The sequence below is a fragment of the Sturnus vulgaris genome, chromosome 12, assembly GCF_052056855.1.
Source record: "Sturnus vulgaris isolate bStuVul1 chromosome 12, bStuVul1.hap1, whole genome shotgun sequence".
NCBI lineage: Eukaryota > Metazoa > Chordata > Aves > Passeriformes > Sturnidae > Sturnus > Sturnus vulgaris.
The window spans coordinates 5,577,973-5,598,316 of record NC_142254.1 but is presented as its reverse complement, the minus strand read 5'-3'; the positions used below and the strand labels follow the sequence as shown (position 1 = coordinate 5,598,316).

At 48.5% G+C, this 20,344-nt stretch overlaps 1 protein-coding gene across 1 annotated transcript in view; it reads right to left on the bottom strand.

The window, feature by feature from the left end:
• Positions 1 to 20,344, bottom strand: part of LOC106856320 (HYDIN axonemal central pair apparatus protein) — a 70,961-nt gene that overhangs the window by 29,137 nt on the left and 21,480 nt on the right. Inside the window, exons 13-28 of the mRNA XM_088172251.1 lie at positions 20,009 to 20,076; positions 17,046 to 17,281; positions 16,180 to 16,280; positions 14,808 to 14,943; positions 14,153 to 14,317; positions 13,091 to 13,243; positions 11,056 to 11,294; positions 9,637 to 9,895; positions 9,227 to 9,370; positions 7,754 to 7,894; positions 6,955 to 7,271; positions 5,225 to 5,387; positions 4,635 to 4,730; positions 3,929 to 4,138; positions 2,943 to 3,071; positions 486 to 663 (exon numbers count right to left, since the gene is read on the bottom strand). Of these exons, the coding sequence (XP_088028377.1) occupies positions 486 to 663; positions 2,943 to 3,071; positions 3,929 to 4,138; positions 4,635 to 4,730; positions 5,225 to 5,387; positions 6,955 to 7,271; positions 7,754 to 7,894; positions 9,227 to 9,370; positions 9,637 to 9,895; positions 11,056 to 11,294; positions 13,091 to 13,243; positions 14,153 to 14,317; positions 14,808 to 14,943; positions 16,180 to 16,280; positions 17,046 to 17,281; positions 20,009 to 20,076 (2,735 nt within the window). The remainder of the gene's footprint in view (positions 1 to 485; positions 664 to 2,942; positions 3,072 to 3,928; positions 4,139 to 4,634; positions 4,731 to 5,224; positions 5,388 to 6,954; positions 7,272 to 7,753; positions 7,895 to 9,226; positions 9,371 to 9,636; positions 9,896 to 11,055; positions 11,295 to 13,090; positions 13,244 to 14,152; positions 14,318 to 14,807; positions 14,944 to 16,179; positions 16,281 to 17,045; positions 17,282 to 20,008; positions 20,077 to 20,344) is intronic.

Sequence of the window (20,344 nt, the reverse complement as noted above, 5' to 3'; positions counted from 1 at the left end):
TACCAATCCCATTTAAGATGGGAAGTCCCCACCTCCCAGCACTGGTTTCTTCCAGAAAGAAATCCCTCTTCCAGAAAGAAGCCATCTATACAAAGTGGGTGCTGCTGCTCCTCTCTGAATCCTCATGTTTGCTCCCACTCATCTTCCTCCCCACAGAGGAGCATCTCATTGCCTGCAATGTCACACAGATCCAACCCTGTCAGAAGCCCTGCCAGCCTCTCTTACAGCTTTCCCAAGCCTTTCAGTCTAGCCATCATCCTTCAGGGCCCTGCCAGATGTGCTGGCAAGCTCTGCAGGACAGTTCCTGGGACAAAGCCCACATGGGATCCTCTGCTCAAAGCTCATGAAGCAACCAGAGGGCTTGAGTTAGTCTGGGAGTCCTGCAAACCTCAGGCTTGGTGGAGGTGGGCATAAGCTACCCTATGGCATATGGCAGGGAACAAAACCAGAGGGGCCCTTCCTAGGGGGAGACAGGCAGTGCCCACCCTCACTGATCCAGGGCAGATTCACACTGATCATTGGAAAGAAGGCTTCTCCTTTCAGGTAGATATTGTCTGGCTCCAGTTCTGCCACTTTAAGATGGAAAGTCCTGCTGAAGGCTCCTGGTAATCCTGGCATGTAAGAGAATTTCAGCACTTGCTTCTCGCCACGTGCAATGGAACCCTGCAGGGATGGGAGAAGAGGGAGGGAATGCATCAGTGTTGACAGCTCAGGGGACAGACAGACTGAGAGGACAGGTTCTTATCTAAAAGAAACCATCAGACCACATCATCTTTGTGATAAATATATTACTGTGTTGACTTTTGCAATTGTTAAATACTATGTGTTTTATAAATGTTGACTTTTGTAAAACAAGTTTTGCTAAAGTTTAGAGTTCTTTTAATGTGAATATTATGCTGTGTTGTGAGACCAATGTTGGTGAAGAGTTGATGTAATATTAACATTTAACCAATGAAGGAATGGAAACCTGTTGAATGTGTCAAAAATGACCACCACTGGCACAACTGCACATGCTCCAAAAAGGCAGGATGGAGGAGGAACTATGTAAAAATGTTTGAATACATATAATCATTTGTAAATATGTAGGAGGCTGATGCAATACCCAGGGTATATAAAGGGTATTGATGTGTTGACTGGTGTGCTTCTCACTGCAGCTAATGCGGCTAAGCATACAGCACTGTTACTTCTGCTTTACTGACTTTGTTCCCTGTTGTCTCTTACTAAATTTTCTTTAAATTTTAACTGAGGAGTGGGCTTTGCTTCTCACACCTTCTACATTCCTTGTGCCCAAAAGGTCGAGACTCTGACCCCAGGGTGCAGTGTGCTTCCCCAAGGGCTCCTAAGGCTGCAGCCCCAGCACAGCCTGATGTGAGCACAGCTGTGCTGCTAACAGGGTTTGTCCTCTGCCAGCAAGAGCCCACCTCAACAAAAAAACTCTTTTGCTGCTGCTGTGGAAGAGAAGTCCCTGCACTCAGCAGGGCCAGCAGCTCCTCGCATCCCTTATAGGAGACAGGCATGAAGAAATGGGAAAGCCAATCGGCTTCCTCTTCCCACTGCAAGGAGGGACAAAGGCAGGATTGCTGCTTTGGCTCAAAGACATCCAGGCAGGACTGAGCAGCTTGGACAGTGGTGGGATGCTGTTAATTTTTCTCCTTGCTCTCCCAGGCCTGCTGCTCCCTGGCCCCCTCACTGCCCCACAAAGCCGCAGTACAGCATGAAAGCTGGAGGAGGCAGGGAGCAGCAAGCCTAGTAAGGGATATGGAAGTGGTGCTTAGCACTGGCAGGGAGGAGGCAGGGCCAAGGACTATGTCCTGTGTGATCACACAGCCTGGCTAAGGTGACCCTCAGAAACACTCTGGTGCCAGCACAACCTGAGATCCAAGCTGTCAGGGTCCCCAGAGGAACTGTGAGGAACCAAGTAAATTTTTATTTATGCCTCAACAAATGTTATAAATCCACTTTCTGACATGGGGTGAAAAATTACTACAGGGGCTATATACATGGTGGGACCCTTAACACACCCCACGTGTAAAGGAGATTGCAAGGAGAAAATGCAGGCAGGCTCTGTCTCTGGGGGGCTGCAAGAGACCTCTCCTCGGAGGTTGGCAGACCCCAAAGCCCAGGAAAATTTTGCCCGTCTGACCAATAGCCTTCCTAAAATAGCTGAGTTATAGGAGGAATCTCAGCATACAAAAGCAGTCAACACTGCCAGTTTTTCCTCTGCCATTTTCGGTTTTTTGTTGGCCTGGGAGCACCTGGAGGGTCCAGCTCCCGGCAGAGCCTCTTTCCTGCCTGTGTACCCTGCTGTCGGCGCTGTCCCGCTCGCCACAGCACCCTAGGGCTCGGCTGTTTGCCCGCGGGCCAGCCGCACCCGCTGCCGGCTGTGGGTCGTGGGCAGCCCGCGGCAGGCACGGCCGCTCGGGGCGGCTGGCCGCACACACGCTCCATCTGCGAGCAGGACACCGACAGAGCGCCCCAGGGTTGTAACAGCGCTGCTCTGTCCCTGCCTTCTGTTATTCTTTCCGTTTCTCATTTTCTCTCTCTGCTCTTTTCTATCTCCTTCTGGTCGGGACCATACCCTTTCTTTATCAAGAAACAGATTTCAGATATAATACTTGCTGCGTTTATGCCTTATTTTCATCCAAGAAATCTATCAAAAATAACTCTACTCTCCTTACAGGACAGGACAGTGACCAACACACTTGTGCCTCCCATCGGTGTCTGCCCTGTGACAGCAGAGCCATCTACCAGCCAAGGCCATGGGGGAGTCTGTCAGGAGATCACTTCTTTGACCTTCTCTGCCACCAGCAGAAATTGCTTACAACCCTCTCTCATGGCTGGGTTTGGGTTTTTCCCCTCCAACTTTTTCCCCCCTTTTTTCCCTTTAACAGCCTCCTGGGCCACCTGACACAGGGCTGGGGTCAGTCACTTGTGCTACTTACACTGGTGGGCTTGACCAGATACATGCCAGGCAGATGTTGCTCTGAAATGCTAAGGTCTAGCACCCAGTCGAATTCAATCTTGCTAGTGTTCTCCAGGATGATTGTGCTGTGATGAATTTCATTAAACATCTGGAGAGAAAGCATAGGAGTGGGAAGTTACAGACCCAGGCCTGCTGCTGGGAGTCTCCTTCCTCTCTCCCGGGGTTGAAAGCACACCCATCATGGGAGCAGGGACCAGGGAGCAGATACGGGCACCTGGGAACCTAAGGAACCCCCAGGCACAGGGCACCTGCACAGGACCAAGGAGCTCTGGCAGCACACAGAGGTGTGCTAACAACCATGTGAGGGCCACTAATAAATGAACCAGGGGACAAAGGCCCTCTGCACTCTGAGGGGTCACCAACAGCCAGGAGAAGCAGAGACAAGACTGAGGCATCTCAGAAGAAAAGGCACCTGCACTTAAGTATTGGCAAGCAACATACACACAACAAGGGAGTCACAGGGCAACACAGACAGAGCCAGCAGCTGGAAATATCTGTAGACTTTCAACTGAAAAAGAGTGAAGTGGGGATTATTCTGGGACAGTCTCTCCAATTATAGTGACTGGAAGCCCAACTTCTTCACTTGATTATTGCGTGGATTAAGCAAGAGCTTTAGACAAGAACATCTCCTTGGGAGATCAGGCTTTAGGAGTGGATCAGCAAAGGGATGTCTCAGGGATATGCCCCTCAGAGCATCCCCACTGAATGCTGCAGGAGGCAGTGTTAGGTACCCTGAAAAAGAAGCATTCCCAACATTTTAGAGAGGGTTGGAGACGGCCAATTTAAGCCAGCTTGGATGCCAGATGTGTCCCTCAAAGGTTGTACTTCCAAGCCCCAGAGCCAACAAAGGGGCTGGAAGGGAAGAAAGCCCTGGACTGAGGTGGGCAGGAACCCGCTGGCCGTGGTTCCAAGGCAGGGAGCTGTGCCAGGGCACATGTGTGGTACCTGAAAGCCGCAGTTGATCTCCCGCTGGCTCAGGGAGTAGCTGATGCGTGAGGCCTCCCCAGTCAGCTCCACGTTGTAGGTGGGGCCTCCCTCCACGTGGCACAGTGCCCTAACACTGGCCATGGTGTTGAGGTGGCCAGAGAAGGTGAATGAGATTTGTCGCCTCTCTCCTGGCTGCAGCACACCCAACTGCGGCAGGATAGTGAAAGCCTGGAGGACAGGAGAGATTGAGATGTTGAGTGTGGAAATGGATGCAGAAGAGCAGCTGTGCCTTGGAGTAAAGTAAAGCTGGAGAGGCCTGTTCTCCAAACATAGCCAAAATCACCCTGATCTCATGCTGTGTCCATGTCACTGATCAGTAGAGGAACCATGGGGAAAATCTTCTCCCATACTCACAGATCAATGCATTAATTAATACACTACACTAAAGAACTGGGATGTTTCTTGGCAGTAGAAATTCTCTCTGATGCTCAACTTGCCTTTAAAAAGCATTTCTTGCTGCATTTAGAAAAGGAGGAGACTCAGAGTGAGAGCTCTTGGAGCTCAGGGATGTCAGCGAAAGACTCCAGCCCAGCTCATCTGACTCCTGAGGCTTTTCCCCTCACTATCTGATTTATATGCAATGCTGAGGGCCACCAATGGGACTGGGAGCTACAGCCCTGCTTGCAACACTGAAAATGTGGAAGTGAAACAGATTCCCTCTTACCTTCTCCACTTGGAGGGGAGTATACAGTACGTCCACGGAACACCTGAATTTCTCCAACTCTTCTGGGCAATGGCTTTCAGGATGATATGGCTGCACCTGAAAAACAAGCCATTTTCTATGCTAGGAGGAAGAGACAGCCACTTTGCAAAGCCTCAGTTTATAAGACAACTTCAGAGCCACCACTGCAATACCAAGTGTCACGTGAAAGCATAGACCTGGAAACAGGTGGTCTGGCTGGGTTGGGAAGAGGCTACATGGAGATCAGGACTCATTACAGCTTGCTCTGGGAAAGAAGCTGGAGGTCTTATCATCATGATGCAGATAAAAGCCTCATCTTATCTTGTGAAGAAAACAAGGCAAAAAAAAATCCCACACTAAACACAGGTCTGTAGGATCTGAGCATGCTTCTTCAAGGAAAACTCTCCTATTTCTCCCTCCCACACATCCATGTCCAGCCATGGGCTGTGCTGCCCAGCCCACTCTCAGGGCACAGGACAGCAGGGCAGCAAAAAGGGAGGTCAGCAAGAGCATGACTTGTTGGTGGCAAGTTGGGGAGGCAACACAAGCAGTAGGTGTACAAGAAAATCTACCTCTGCTCCTAAAGATTTGGCAAGATCCTGTGCTTCTTTCAGGGGTGAGGCTGTCTCCTCCAGAGTTGTCATCTTGAAGCGTCTCCATTGAGATGACAAAGGATGACAAGTTCTCTTCATCCTTGGTGGTTGGGGTTGATACTTAGGTGGGTAAAGCTCTTGTCTGGAAAATAACATAACTATGAACAGGGACCTGCTGTGGGAGGAAGGGACACCTGCACGAGTAGCTCCTGGTCAGGATGCAGCTGCTGGGTGGGTGCTGGTGCGTTGACCTGAGAAATGGTTTGATCCAGCCCTTCTTAATCCAGGCTGGAGCAGGTCTGTTCTAAAGGCAGCCCAGGGACGACACTGAGGTAGCAGTGGTGCAGGCAGCTGTAACTGCTTGCATTGAGGAACTACAGAGGACAGGGATTAAAACCTTGTGGGGATGCAAAAGGCACAGTGGGAGAGGAAAAGACAGAGAAGGCAAGCAAAAATGTGAGATTTGAGTCACCAAGGGGCACACCCGGCCAGTGATGAACCAGCACAGCCCTCCCAGTGCCCAACGCCAGAAACTCTGCAGCTCTACCAGGTATTTATCAGGAATGTTTCCCTGACAGTCTTCGGAGATTGGTTGACATTTTCCAACACTCCCAGGTGACTCAGGTCACATTCCCCATGTTAAATTGAAGCAGGTGCTCAGGGTAACTCTGCTTGTGTTTCTAATGCCACGTGAGGGACACAGTTGAGCCATGCCTGCCTCTCACCCTGCTGAGCTACAAGCACTCCTCACAGTCAAACACAACCTGGATGCTCCATTCCCAGACAGGCATTCAATGCCTATAATGACCTGCTCCCCAAAGTATCAGTCTTTAGCTTTGTAGCTTGTTATCTAAGGCTGGATTTCATTTCTGGATGAGGGGCTCTCTCATCATAACCCTTGAGATCCCTAATCATCTATTCCACTGTTTTATTTTTAATGAATGATTTGAGGCAACTTCCCAGGACCATGGTGCCCAAAAAATTACATTTTTCACTCTAAAGTAGAAACTGTCTGGGAGGCAGGGATAGGAGATGATGTGATGTTCGAACAAGTCCTGTGTCAAGCAGTAGAGAACCCATAAGGGACCTGTTGCAGTGGGGAAAAGTCAAAAGGAGTAACAAGTGTCACAAAAAAAAGGGAGCGAAGAATCCATGGTGTCCACTGAAAGCTGAGCCCTGGGAAAAAAATCATCCTAGCACTAAAGGAATTGTCTCAGAAAAGAAGGGAAGGGAAGATAACAAGATGTTCAGCATCAGCCCAGGTGCTAAATAGCTCTTTCTTTGGTGTTGGGACTTTCTGGGCATCCTCCAGCACCATTCAAGGGAGGAAGGCAAGGAGCAGAGAGAAGCTCCTGCAGAGAGGACCCATCCCAAAGCAGAGGGACCAAAAGGGCCTCCAGCAGCACTGTGAGAACTGGGACTAGGAGCCCTTCATCAAGGTGGACATTGCCTCAGAGCACAGAGATCTGAGAGAGCAGCTTTCACCCCAGCTTTCCTTCCCAGGGGAAACCACTATGGGGGCTATGCAGCACCGAATTGGTGGAAAACCTATTCCCTAAGCATCCAGCTTGACCACGGCTGGTCAGTGTTATCTGCACAAGAAAAAGTCAGAAGAGTGTCAGATCCTAGGCAAACAGCTTTGTTCTTTCCAAAGTACAAACAAGACACCAGGAAGAGGAGCTTCAAGGAGAGGGCAAAGGTGCACATACCTCAACTTGTTCACATGGCTGTCCGAATGGAATGACCAGTAATACTGGACAGGCAGTGGGCTGCAGTTGATCATCTGCAGAGAACGCATTTTGTCAGTGCCAGCCAGGATGCAGCCAAACTCCAGGCTGCTGGGATGAATTTGGAGATTGGGGAAGTGGACTTCTCCCTGAAGGTCAATATGCTCCACATAAGGATGGCCGTTGGCCATGCTTATCTTCAGAACCTTCTTTTCTTCCCAGCTATGAAAATTCAGTTTATAAGCTGGGTCAAAAGCGATGTAGAAATGACAGGTCTGCCCTACATCCAGTGTCACAGGCTGCAAAGAGATGAACAGTAATTAATTACCTGTGGGATGACATCCCAAGGTCTAACAGCATGAAACAGTAAATGCTTGAAGTGTGACCCCAGCATGGGCTCCTCAGTTCATCATTCATTTCTTTACAGCAATGGTCTGACTGCAGGCACCACAGTCTAGTCCAGGATTCCCTCAGGCCCATGTTCCTGTGCTCAGCAGCAATACAAGGGGGTGGCTGCTGGAGAGCTGGGATGCTTTCCAGGAGACGCCTTTAGTGCCTGGCTGGCCCAGACCTAGCTGCCTGCTCCCTTCTCCTTAAAGCCAGGATGGATCTTCTCAGTTCAGATAAGATTTTGACCCCTTCACAGCTCTGCTGATGCAGCTCAGGCCAATCCACTGCTGACACTACAGAATAAACTTCTTGACTCAAGAACCTCCCAACAGAAAGGCACCACAACATCCCTCCTCTTCAGACCCCACTGGAGGAGTCCAGGGCTGCTCACCTGGCCAGCTGGAAGGGGCTGCTGGTCCACATCGCAGACCAGAAATGGCTGCTCCAAGTCCAGCACAATGCTGAATGGCAGCAAGCAGACGTTTTTTAAAGACAAAGGCTGGTACTGCAGTGCCAAGACATCACTGGGTTTCTACAGAAACAGGAGACAAGGAAACACAGCTCAATGAGCCACAGACCTCCTTCTGCTTCTGCTGTATCTCACATTTTTCAGCCCCAGAAGTGCATACATCTCTATTTACTCTTTCTATTTGTGCCTACCCTTCCAGGAGATTTTTCTTTATAGCAGATGCTTTTCATGTTTAGAAACCCACAGGATGCTCTAGGGACAGGGAAATATTCCCATGTACAGATGAGGGAATAGGGCCCTGAGAGGAGGCGGCTGCTTGAACAAGATCTAAAGCAGAAAATCCAGACCATTTGTCTCCAGTTTTGTCCCTCTATTGGGCAGAACAGCACTTAAATGGTCTTCACTCACACACAGACATTTCTTACAACCTTCTTGGCTCTAGCAGTCTCATAAAAGCAGTTCATCTGCAACATATGTCCTGCAGCCCCTGCTACATGGACATGGTGTTTGGTCTCAAAGCTATGATCAGCCTAAGGCTCCTCCTTCCTCTCTATGCATTGTGCTGGGCCTCCTGCATGGTTTAGAGAAACCAGAAACTTTGGGAAACTAGTTCTGGATGATATCAGGCAAGTGCTGTGCCATAGTATGCAATAAATCATTTTATGTGTGTGGCATTGAGCATAACCCAGGCAGAATCAGGGAGCGCTGAAGAGCTTCTAGTTACATCTGAACTGCCTTTTCCAGGGATTCTGTACTTCAGTGGAAGTCTGGGAACCAGAGGAGAGGCCTGAAACTACAGAAAATAAATCACAAAACATCTTCTCTTTTTCAGATAACTTGCAGCAGAGGGAAAGATGATGCTGGAGTTGGGATCCAGAGACTAAAGGGCACCTGCTCTGCCTCAGTGTTATCATCACTGCAGCTGCAGGATGTCTGGAGGTCCTTTGAAGCAGGTGAGTTTTAGGGAAATGCACAGAGCTATACCATATAGCTATACCATAAAGCATCCATGCCAACAGCAAAGAAAGGCAAAGAGACACAGGAGATGATGAGTTTTTCCTTGTCAGCCTGAAGAATTCACAGGAATCTCCATTTTTTTCCCAGCTGCCCTACAGCATCGGTGTACAGACATCACCATGCCTTGAAGGATCTCATAAACCTCCCTTTACAGTGAGCACAGAAATTGGCATTTCTCTGGAAGTGGCCACGATCCCCCTTGGCAGTGCAGCTGTAACTGCAATTTTACATTGGGGAAGTTAATTACCAGTCTCATCTCTAAAAGCATCTTCACTCACTTTACAAAGTGCCTCAGGAAGGCTAAAGAGGGGCTTTAACACAAGCACACACCCCTCTCAGCCATGCTGTTAAATGCCAGGATGCAATCCAGAGACTTACCTTCTCCACTCTGAAAGAGAATTGTCTGGCTGATAATTCCATAAGGGGATCAATAAACTCGCAGGTAATGGTTGCTTCTATCATCTTCTTTCCCCTGCGGCCTTTCTCAATGAGAATTTCACAAATCAGATGATCCTGCACCACCTGCATGCAAGAGTCACTTGTCAGGAGTGGTTGATGGCAGGGCATCCAGCAAATGCCCTGCATTGGCTCAGCACCAACCTCCCACCACAGGCCCTATTCTTGCCTCAGAGTTACAGTCACTGCCCCCTTTTCTTCCTGTGATGCAGCTTATTTATTCTACACTCAGTTGTCTGTAACACTGCACCCCAATGTCAAGGCACTGTGGAACAAGCGCAGGGGAGGGGATCTGATGGTTCTCCAGGCTCAGCCCTTGGTGGGAACCTCACCTGTGCAGTCTGGGAGACGCCTCGCAGCACCACATCCACAGACTCGCCTGGCTGCAGCTCCATCGTTGGTGGGTCCAGCTTAAACACGAGGCTGATACGTTTGGGGCTCTGGCAATCATCTTTGGTCTTGAGGCTACTGATGGCTGAGACGCTCTGGCTCTCCTCCTCAGGTGGGCTGAGACATTCCACACTCCAAAAGAGCCAATGTAAATGGTGGCCCTCGTTTTTTACTTCGAACCGATGAATACAGGGAAGGAAGCTAGAATAGAAGCCAGGATGGAAAATAGTATGGGACTAGCTATTTCCCTGGTCATTAGATTGCTCCCAATGAGCAATCTGAGATGATAATAGCTTTAAGACTGTCTTCATTTCCAGCTCTTAATGTGGATCAGAAATAGTGTCTGATAAGCTGCCCTTCTGAAGTCATTATTGCAAAGAGAAATATGTTTATAATGGTAATGCAGCATTTTCCAGCCCAGGCTAACTGGTCCTGGTGTTTTCCTCCAGAATGTTTGTTCTGGGGTGATTCATAGTGTTACTGTATTTTGTATTAATCTACACGCAAAACTGTTACTGAATCTTTGAGATCCTGCACTTTGGGACCTTGTGTGTGGGGGTATGATTGCAGGCATTTCTAAAAGCCAGCTCGGAGGCACTTTCTGGATGATCCCAGCAAGCTGGTAAAAATCGTCTGCCAGCTCCAGGACAGGAAAGCAGGGGAGCAGGGCCTCTCCTGTTCGCAGCACCTTTGGTTTTGACTGGTAGCCATTTGTAGAAACTTTTGCACTTGTAGCCATTTGCAATTAGAAACTGTTTCAAAGTGAACTTTGCAATCTGTGCCGAGCGAGGTGCTGGGCAGAGCAGGGCAGCAGCAGAGCCCACGAACAGCAGGAGCAAGTGGCGGCAGCGGCGCTGCTGAGCCCACACAAACCAGCAAGTTTCCATCTGCCTCTGGAAGTGCTCTGTGGGCTCCTGCCTTCCTGGTGCGGGTTGTCACCCTCCTGTCTCTTTGCTCCCGGGGCCCCTGCTTGCCTGGGAGGCACCATTTTGGAAGGGAAGGGTGTGATGCCATCTTCCCTCGGTCCCTCAGCCACACCGAGGGACCGCCTCATCCGGGCGCCATTTTGGGAACCTCATGTTCTGAGGAAGCCTGCGAGAGCATTCCTTGATCAAGTCAGGACATAAATGTGTTAGGAATCAAGACAATTCAGTGGCCATTTAGCAACTGGTTTCCCTTTCAGTGGCTTTTGAGGGTATCTAACAACTCTCAACTGGCCATCACAGGTTTCTAAAGGAATCTCTGTCTTCAGGGAAGGAGTCAGGGCTTTGAACACTGAAGAAGATTTTTTCTTGAAGAACTACAGCAAAACTGCTCCTTGTTGAGACAGGAGGAGAGGTGGGAGTGGAGAGATCTCCTACCTGAATTGGTATCCCAAGTTGAGCTCTGGGACGAATGGTTTGTCTATGAAAACTGTGGTGCCAATGCCTTCAGCCAGGACCGGGAAGGTGATCCAAAGACTGTTCCCAATGAACACTTGGATATTGTCACCAAAATGCCCGGTGTCATCCATGGTGGCTGTGATAGTCACAGGAATCTTGCCCCTAGCAGGGATCACTCCTTCTCTGGGTTCAAAAACATACCAGTGGGGTTTGCAAGCCTGTAAGACAAGCATAATATGCATTTAGGATGGAAACTATACACCCTGGTCTCTTGTGGGACATAAGAAAGAAACGGAAAGACTAAAGGGGGGAGGATAAAAATCATAAAGCCTTAATTTCTCTAAATTTAAGCTACAGTATCAGGCAACAGCAGAGCTTATACAACCTGTATTTTCCTCTCCTTTAACGGACTTACCTAATTAACCCAGTTTTGGCCAACCCAAGGGATGCTTATCCTCAGGAAAGTATTCCTTCCCTTGTCTTTCTCTGGAGTATGTGTCAAGGAAAGCTGCTTTCTCTCTCCTGGCTTCTCACAAAGGCTCAAGGCCAGAGGAAGCCAGGACTGCTCAAATGCCATTCCAGAAACCACACAGCTGGAGGACACTGCTGAGAGCCTCAAGAATAAGCCTGCAAAGCCAGCTGAGCAATACCCCAACACCAGACTATTCTTTCCCGAGGGGCCATCAGTGCTTCTCAACATCCCCTAAAGGACTGAAGCCCTCACTTCCCACTGATCATCAGCTGTAGAGAGGTGCTCCAGTGCCCTCTGCTTTGGAAAAGTCACCTCTAAATGGCACCTCTAAATAGCAGAGCAGGAAAGCAGGAAGCAGAAAAAAAACAAAAACCTGCAAGACATGCCCTCTAAGCATGGCATGGCCTTCCCAAGCCCCTCGTCCTCTGGTTTCTCATGGACCTCCCTCTACAGATGGGGCAAGAGAGCAGGAAGCTGCCCCGGGGAGGGGGAAAGGCCTTGCAGCAGCACAGCTGCACAAACACAGCTCTGCAGGTCCAGCCCTGGTACGAGCATGTGAAACCCATCCTTTACATGGCCCAGCCAGCCAAGGTGCATTGCTCCCTGCAGAGGCTGAAAGCAGAATTTCATTGTGGAGTCAGAGAAAGCTGTCCTGGAAAAATCCCTCACTTTAAGGCTGCATTGTCCTCCAATAGCTGGAAAAGCAGCAAGAGGAATGTTCACGCCCCTCCTCCTTGGCTCAGGAGGCTGAGTCTGGACTCTCCCACATGGTCTGATGCTTTATCCAGGGACACAAACAAGTCCATAGTATCAGGTTTTAACCAGCTCCACAAGTTCAACACATCCAACATGAAGAAGAACAAATCTCAAACCCCTCATAGATCTCCTCCTCCAGCAGGCATCTCACCCAGCCCCAGCCTACAAGCCCTTCCTGGTTGCACCAGCTCTGTTCCCCCTGTCAGGGGAGTAGCCCCAGCTCCTTCTGCCCTATGCAGCCTCCACATACTAAGCAGCCTTTCTCTGCAGCTGGTACCCAAAGATGCTCTTCAACGGCACAGAGATCAGAGGCTGTGGGGGTGCACAACCCCCATACATGTCTTTGTGTGAATGAGCAGTCTGAGGACAGACCCTGCACCCTGCTCTTTACTATTAACAGCAGTTTGGAACAAAGCAAATGTAGATGAAGCAAGGAAACCATAGGGAAATCCATGCTCTCTGGGGAGCAAAGGACCACAGGTTTCTCCTGATCTCAGAGCTCCAAAAATGTGATAAGCACAGCTAAAGACTTTTCATAAAATTAAAGAACTTGTCAACACAATCCAGACTAATTTCTGCTTCAATATCTTTGTACCTCATTTCACTGAGGGGTGCCCCAGCTAAAACCACTCCAGAGTCAGGCTCCTCTTGCCTCACTCAAATGGAATATTGGAGTATCTTGCCTCCTCTCACACAGGGTGATATTGAAATCTTGCATATAAAAACCAAGTCATGGCTACTACTGACCCGTCAATTTTCCTGGAAAACAGCTCCACAGATACTTACTGCCTGTATCCTGAAGTCTACAGGGGATAAACCTTCATTGTAGAGGGTAAAACATTTTGAATAAGACTGTAGTACTGGGATCTTGCCAAAGTCTATCACTTCTGGAAGTTGGTAGATGTCTGCCAGCCGTCCAGTGCTCTGTAATACTACACTCTGTTCCAGGAAGCAAGCAAGAAAGATTTAAAAAAACCAACAAAACAACAAAATAAACCAAAACAGAGAAACCTAAAAAAGCTTAAACAGCTCAACCTCACTGAAGTTATTTCTTTAAGGACAGCTACCACTCTCCAGCTGAAATGCTGGGCTTTTGAAAAAAAATAAAAAAAAAAAAGAATTAACATGTTCATCTCCAAATTAAAAAGAATTAAGGCAAGAGAAACTTTCAAACTACAAATTATTGGCCCAAAGGTAAAAGCTTTGCAAGAAATCTCTAGTTAAGACCAGACTCTCTATTTAGGACCAGGCTACAGTTAAACAGCGGGTTATTCTGGTGGGGAGAAACCCTCCTCTTTAAGGTAAGTAGCCTGATAGTTGAAAGCAACTGTTTTGTCAAACTTCAGGTTCTCTAGCACAGCCTGCACTGCCTGTCCTTCCTGTTGACTGATTTACATGCAGTGCCACAATGGCCCAGGTTCAGATGTTTGGCGCCATCCAGGGAATTTGGCATCATCGTTTTCATGTTTTAATATAAATTTAAATCCTTTCAACTACTCTTCAAATGCCAGTTTTCCTTTCTTTTACAGAAAACTCAAGGTTCCCTGAAGTCTTCTGACGTCCTCTTTTGTGTTCAGAGAGATGACAAGACATTTTAAAACAGATGTTTCCAAAGTTAACAGCATTTTAAAGATTAATTAACTGTTTTTATCCTCAATTCCAGCTTAGATGAACTACATTCTGTGTCAGACACTGAGATTACCAGCTGTAAGGCATGAGCTGTTTACATCACCAATCCCTTCTGGCCTCCACAGCAGCCTGTGCCTGTTTTCCCCAGAAGAATCCCTGTACACTTTGCACCCTGGCAGGACGAGTTGCACAAAGGCACACATCTCCCCTCGCACTCACCCGTGGGTTTCTCTCATCCCCGAACACGCCGATAACAATACGGGTGCGATGCTCGCCCAATTTTTGGACTTCGATTACGACTGGAATCTCTGCAGTGCCGTGAGGCTGGACAATCCCACAGGGCTGGGGGCTGGAGTAGAACACAGGAGTGTCCTCCGTGCGTTTCTAGAAAGGACAGAATCAAATGCAGCTTCAGAGGGACCTCTGAAGAAATTTTAAACTCCTTAACATCCACCATAACAGCAACTGACACACATTTTTAAAAATATCCAGGACAAAGGTAAAAGGCACAAACAAGGTGCAAGAATTGTAGGCTTAGCATTCTCAGGGGGTCTTACAAGGAGGCTTTCAACACAGCTGTGGGTGTATATATATGGGTGTATATATATGGTTATATATATAGGTGTATACATATGGGGCAGCAGCTTTTCATAACCCTCTAAGATCTCCCATAAGAAAACACCCTGAAGACTAGAACATAAACTGTTTCCTTGGGAGGTTACACTGCATCCTAAAGTTTACATTCGTGTAGGATCCTGTTCTCAGCAGATGTTTAAGACTGAATAGAAACCACCAAGGTCTTATCCAAATCCTTTTTTCCCCTAATAATTTATTTAATAATATTTGCAAGGAGGAGGTGGATACGATGCCACACCTGAGGAATAAGTGCGTAGCAGCCAGGAACTTCGCTGAAATTCCTAACAGGTAACTTGGTCTTGTGTGGCATCTTCAGGTGGCACTGAGAGTACAGCGGCAAGTCATAGTTAACTTCCAGGTCAGGAACAATGCATCTGGGCAAAGAGATGACCCCAAGAGAATCAGAGATACTGAGAGAATGGAGAACATTTACCCCTGAAGATTGTGAAATGGAGCATAATACATTTGTCACTGTCAAACAGACATTTAACAGCCCTACAGTGATCAATTGCCTTCAAAGTCTTCCCACTCAAACATGTCTTGTCAAGGAGGGGCAAACCCTGAGAGGCAGCACCCAGAGTCTGTCAAGTGCCCCAGGCAGAGAACTTTGTCCCACAGCTGCCTCAGCCCCTCCTTTACCCAAGAAGGCTTGCAAGGACTCCTGTAACAGTCCCAGTGATCCATGAGCTCTGAGGGAGCCTTCCCAACAAAGATCAGTGCTCACTAAGGCTCAAGGAACACACAACTAGTGTGTCAGTAGAAATGACTCCCTTCTCTCCCATGGCACTGTTGCCCTGCCTGAGAACTCAGCTGTTTGCCCCAGCCTTGGAGGGCTCGGCACACCACCTGCCCTACAGAGTGGGTGATCACCCCCTCCCAGTTCCTACAGCTCTCTCAGTCCTTCACAGGTCCATGCACTGCCTGTCCCCAGTTGCACCTGCTTAACGAAACTGCAGCCCAGGCACTGACTGGATGGCTCTGCCTGGGAGAGGAACAGCACCAGGGAACTGCATCTCTCTTGTCATTCTACTGATGCCCACAGCAGCACAGCAGGATAGAATTTGGCTGCAGCAAGAACAACTTTTGGTTTAAGTCTGAGAACATGAAAGCTCAAAATGGGAAGCAGAGGGAAAGAGAAAAACGAGAGCTGGCCTGCCACATCAAGGGCTGTTTATCCCTCGTAAGATCTTGCCCTCACCACTCTTGCTGTGAGCCACTTCCCCGCTGTCACGTGCCCTCATGAACAGAAGCAGACCCTGACTCTCAGCAGCTGCTTGGTGTGTCCCAAAGCAATGCAGGGTGGTTGCAAGCCAGCATAACTCCACCTCTTGCAGTAAGGAGAAGAGGCCCTCAGGAAATTTGTTGCACCTCAAGCACCAAAAACCAGGCCAAGAAATTATATCATTCCTGGTCCCTTTAGAAAAAGGCCCAGGACCGTGCTGGGCTGTGAGCAGCGGTGCTTTTCACCACAGGCTGCTTTCCAAGCACTGCTGTTCTCACATGCAGCTGGGCAGAACATGAGGCCATTAAACAACACTTCTCCATGGGAGCTGAGCCAGCAAACCCTGGTCAAGGCAGTGTGCTGGGGGAGGCCAGGGAAGTGCTGGTACCTGGCCAGGATGGTCAGTGATGCCACTTCAGTGCCAAAATCCTCCAGGTCCACCAGCATTCTCCGGCAGAAGTCCATCACGGTGTTGGAACACAGGGTGACCTGGTGGAAGAGAAGAGCAGTGAATTCTTCCTTTAAAAAGCTCATTACCCACATGTGATATTCTCCAGTTCTTGTTCCATGATAAGGAAAGGGAGGATTTAGCCTTAATTTTTCTGCTGGTCCATGTGTAGAGCACAGTCTTTGGGAGTTACAAAAGCCTTCTGGCAATACCAGATTTGTTAAACACACCTTGCTATCAGGGCATAGGTCAGCTAAATTAAAACATTAGACAAAAGCTCACTGTATTCAAATTAAGGGGCCAATTTTTCATCTGACTACAATGACATAAATGCAGAGGAAATCTGCTGACTTGAACAGACTGAGCAGGTGCTGGGCAGTTCATGGCTGCAGAGTTTTTGTCTCTTCTGGAGATCCCTGCAGGGAACACAAATCATTCTGCTCCCCAGGAGAAGAGAAATGAGACCAAGAAGAAAAGCGAACTACTTTATACAATGATATTTCTCTAACAGCCACCTTGTGTCCTCATCCTTCCTCTGCCCACCTGCAATCGAAGAAATTGCTCTCAAAAACACAAGAACAGCTGCAGTACTTGACCATCTGGTACAAGATTTCAGCTTGTGATTTTGGAAACAAAACCGTGCTCCTTAAGGAATATCCCAGGTAACAGCTAGCAGAGGCCTCAGGCCAGTGCAGATCTCTCCCTCACACGATGCTCAAAGCTGGCAGCAGAGCTAAAGCCCTCCCACACTGCAGTGAAGCTTCAGCCCTGGTGCTGAAGCACGTATTGCTGGACTCTTCCCATACCTCGATAACCTGGTGTCCCTGGGGAAGGATGATCCCTTGGCTGGGATTAATTGTGAACTCCCTTGGCTCCACATAAAAATGAATTCCTTCTGTCCAGGATGGGTCGCTGTCGTCGCGTATTTGATCAAAGCTTCTAACAGGAGGCTGCATGCCGTCGTCAGACATGCGGAGCTTGAACCTCAGGGGCACTAGGGAGGGGTTAATGAGGCAACAGGTCTTGGTGTAGGCAAAACCTAGGAAAAGGACACGAATATCCATTTAGGCACCAATTATGTCATGACTCTTGGTGGGAATATCCTGGTAGGATAAAAGTGTGATTGGAATTTAGCTCTTTATTATCTGAACTACAGCTCACTGAGAAGCTGCACAAGAAAAGAATCATCACTTAGTTCCTTTTGATACTGATTCCAGACTGCAGCCTTGAAAATGCCCAGTCTTAGCCCTGCTGAACACTGCAAGCTTCTCTCTTTCTGATGGAGAGGAGCTCCCTCACCTGCCTGTAAGAGATGGTTCAAAGTTTCCCTCATCTTTTTTTGCCTCACGACCGTTGCAAGAAGACCCTGAGGACCCCCACCCTGGTCAGCTTTGGACAGTGGTTTCCTGGCCTGGTCATGGTGAATGCTTGCCAAATGACTGTTTGCAGGTGTCTTGTGCTCACTGGACCTGCTGTCATGGTACTGAAAACTGCATGTACTGCACATCTGCACCTGCCTCTCGGAGCACCTCACAAGGGCCCATAAATCTTCCCACCTCTTGGCCAGAAGCCACTCGCTTTGGAAAAGGACTGTAAAAAAGCAACCCTCTGGAGAAGCTTTTGAGATCTCCCCACGGATGAAGACCCGTCCATTGGCTGGCCCACAAGGACATGTCTCGTCTATTGGTAGCTATTCCCCCATCCCCCTCTTTTTCTCTCTATACTTTGTTTCCTATATCTCTCCCCTCTATTGCAACTGAGTTGTTGGCATCCAATAAAAATGCATTGCTGTGCTGATTTGTCCCCTGCTGTGTCTTTTGCACCCCTGAGATCAAACAAACCATCATGACCCCCACCTGTGTAGGTGGATCGTCACACCTACCCCAAACCAGCACCAGTTATTTCTCACTGATGAGTGTGCAGCCAGACTGAGCATTTACTGTGAAAATTCAAGCTGTAAAATTCCCTGTTTAGTCTGCCAACATATTCCCACTGTTTTCAAGTATATAAACAGTGAATTGTCATTGAGAAGAAACTTCAGCAAAAGAAAGTGAGGATGGAATCAGGAACTAAAACATGATAGAAAGAATCCTAATGCAGTTTCTCTCTGCAGGATTCTTAAGGTATTTCTTGGTTTGGGCCAAACAGACTGAGCACGTGACAGCTCAGAGCCCACTCAACTGGAGGCAAACCAGAGCCTTGCTTCGAGATTAGCAATTAAGAACCATGTCCCACCTCAACCAACATCACACCCATGCTGCTCACTGTGATTGCTGCCTGCAAAGGATTCATCCTGCTTTAGCTCTGAGATTTGCTTTCCATACTGGCAAGCCAGAGATACAGCCACGTATGGTGGGGATGTCCACTGCAGAGCCCAGACACAACCTGCTCTGCAGTGGACATCTGGTTTGGCTGGCCAGCTCTATGTGGAGGAGACTTCTCTCTGGGCCTGCTCACCAAGAGTCATTTGAACACAGATGAGGGGGGAAAAAACAACTGCAGGCACAGCCCAGGGCTTCTCCATGCGCTTCAACAGTAATCACTGCTAGCTCCAGCAGAGAGGCAAGGGAGGCACAAAAAGGACAAATATGGATGTCAAAACTTCAAATGAAACTGAGGTCACCACATGCAGACAACAATCAGCAATTAAAGAAAGGCAAAGATACAACAGCTGCCTTCAGCTGAATAGACCTTAGGAATGAAATCAGATTAAGCAGGATGAATCTCCTGTTACAGAACAGTATATCTACCTGTTGCCTTTCTTATTTCATTTATTCAAAAGGCAACTTAACAAGTGCCTCAGTGGTGATGGAGAGTGGTGAAGAAGCAGCTCAGGAAAGGCAATTGTTTTCTTAAAAAGTTCATGAACTTCATTGTTATGGGTTTAGGCTTCGTAGTGGATTTTCCTCTTGGTCTGGGAAGGGCGAAATGGGTATTGGGGGGTTTGTCTGTGGGGGTGGGCTTTTCCATTCGAGATTTTTTTGGGAGTTGTGGTGTGATGTCGTGGGTGGTTGTGAAGTAGGACCTGAGGTTTTGCAGGGAGCAGACTCTTCCTTCCTTCCTTCCACTCAGAGATGGGGAAGCTCAACCGCGTGGTGTTGCGGGAGGTTGTGTGCTTGGCCCCGGCACTTCACTAGGCTGCAGCTCAGCACCATGATCAAACCTGCCTGCCTTCCCTGCTTCTGCCTGCTGCTGTTTGGCACTGCTGAGATCCCCTGCTGCCCGTGAGTTTGCAGAAGGAGAGATTGCCTTCCTTCTTTCCCTGCCGGTGCCGGCTGGGAGGGGATCATTGCCCTGCCAGAGCCCACAGCTCCTCGTGCCTGTGATTGTAACTACACCAAAGAGCGAAAACAGTACTTGGCGGGTTGGAAACTTCTGTTATTGCCTCGTCTGTGCTGTCTTGATATATTCTAGTAAAGAATTGTTACTCCTTTTCCCATATTTTTGCCTGGAAGCCCTGTAATTTCAAAGGGATAATAATTTCGAGGGAGGGAGTAATCTTTCCATTCCAGGAAGATTCCCACCTTCCTTGGCAGACATCTGTCTTTTAAACCAGGACAGAGACACCAGAAAATACTCCCGTTCTATTCCTTGGTACTATTTGATCTCACAATGGCACAATGCTACATGAGGCACCAGCAGCCCTGGAGTTCACACCCCGAAGAGGCTGCTGTAGCAGAACATGAGTGACGGATGCTTTCATGTTCAAACGGTCCATTTTGGAATGCACAGATCCCTCACACTGTGTCCAAGCCCAGGGAACACTCACCAAAGGAAATGTCACCGAAGTCGAGCTTTTCAACGTTGAAGTGTAAAGTTGGTTCACAGACACATCCCCTGCAATGAGTAGGACAGAAGAGGAAACAAATTGGTTAAAGGGAATTGCAAAATGTCTGGCTATCGTGGCTTGGGGCATAAAACCTGGTCAGGGGCACTGTGGGTTTCAAATCAACACACCACCATGTGCTCAGCACAGTGTCCATGTGGACAGGAGGCAGATAAAGCCCAGTGGCATGCAACCAACAGCCACTGATGGGGCTTTGGGCACAGGGCAGGCAGGAAAAGCCCCTGAGTTGCTGGTGGTCCTATGAAGGACCCTGAACAC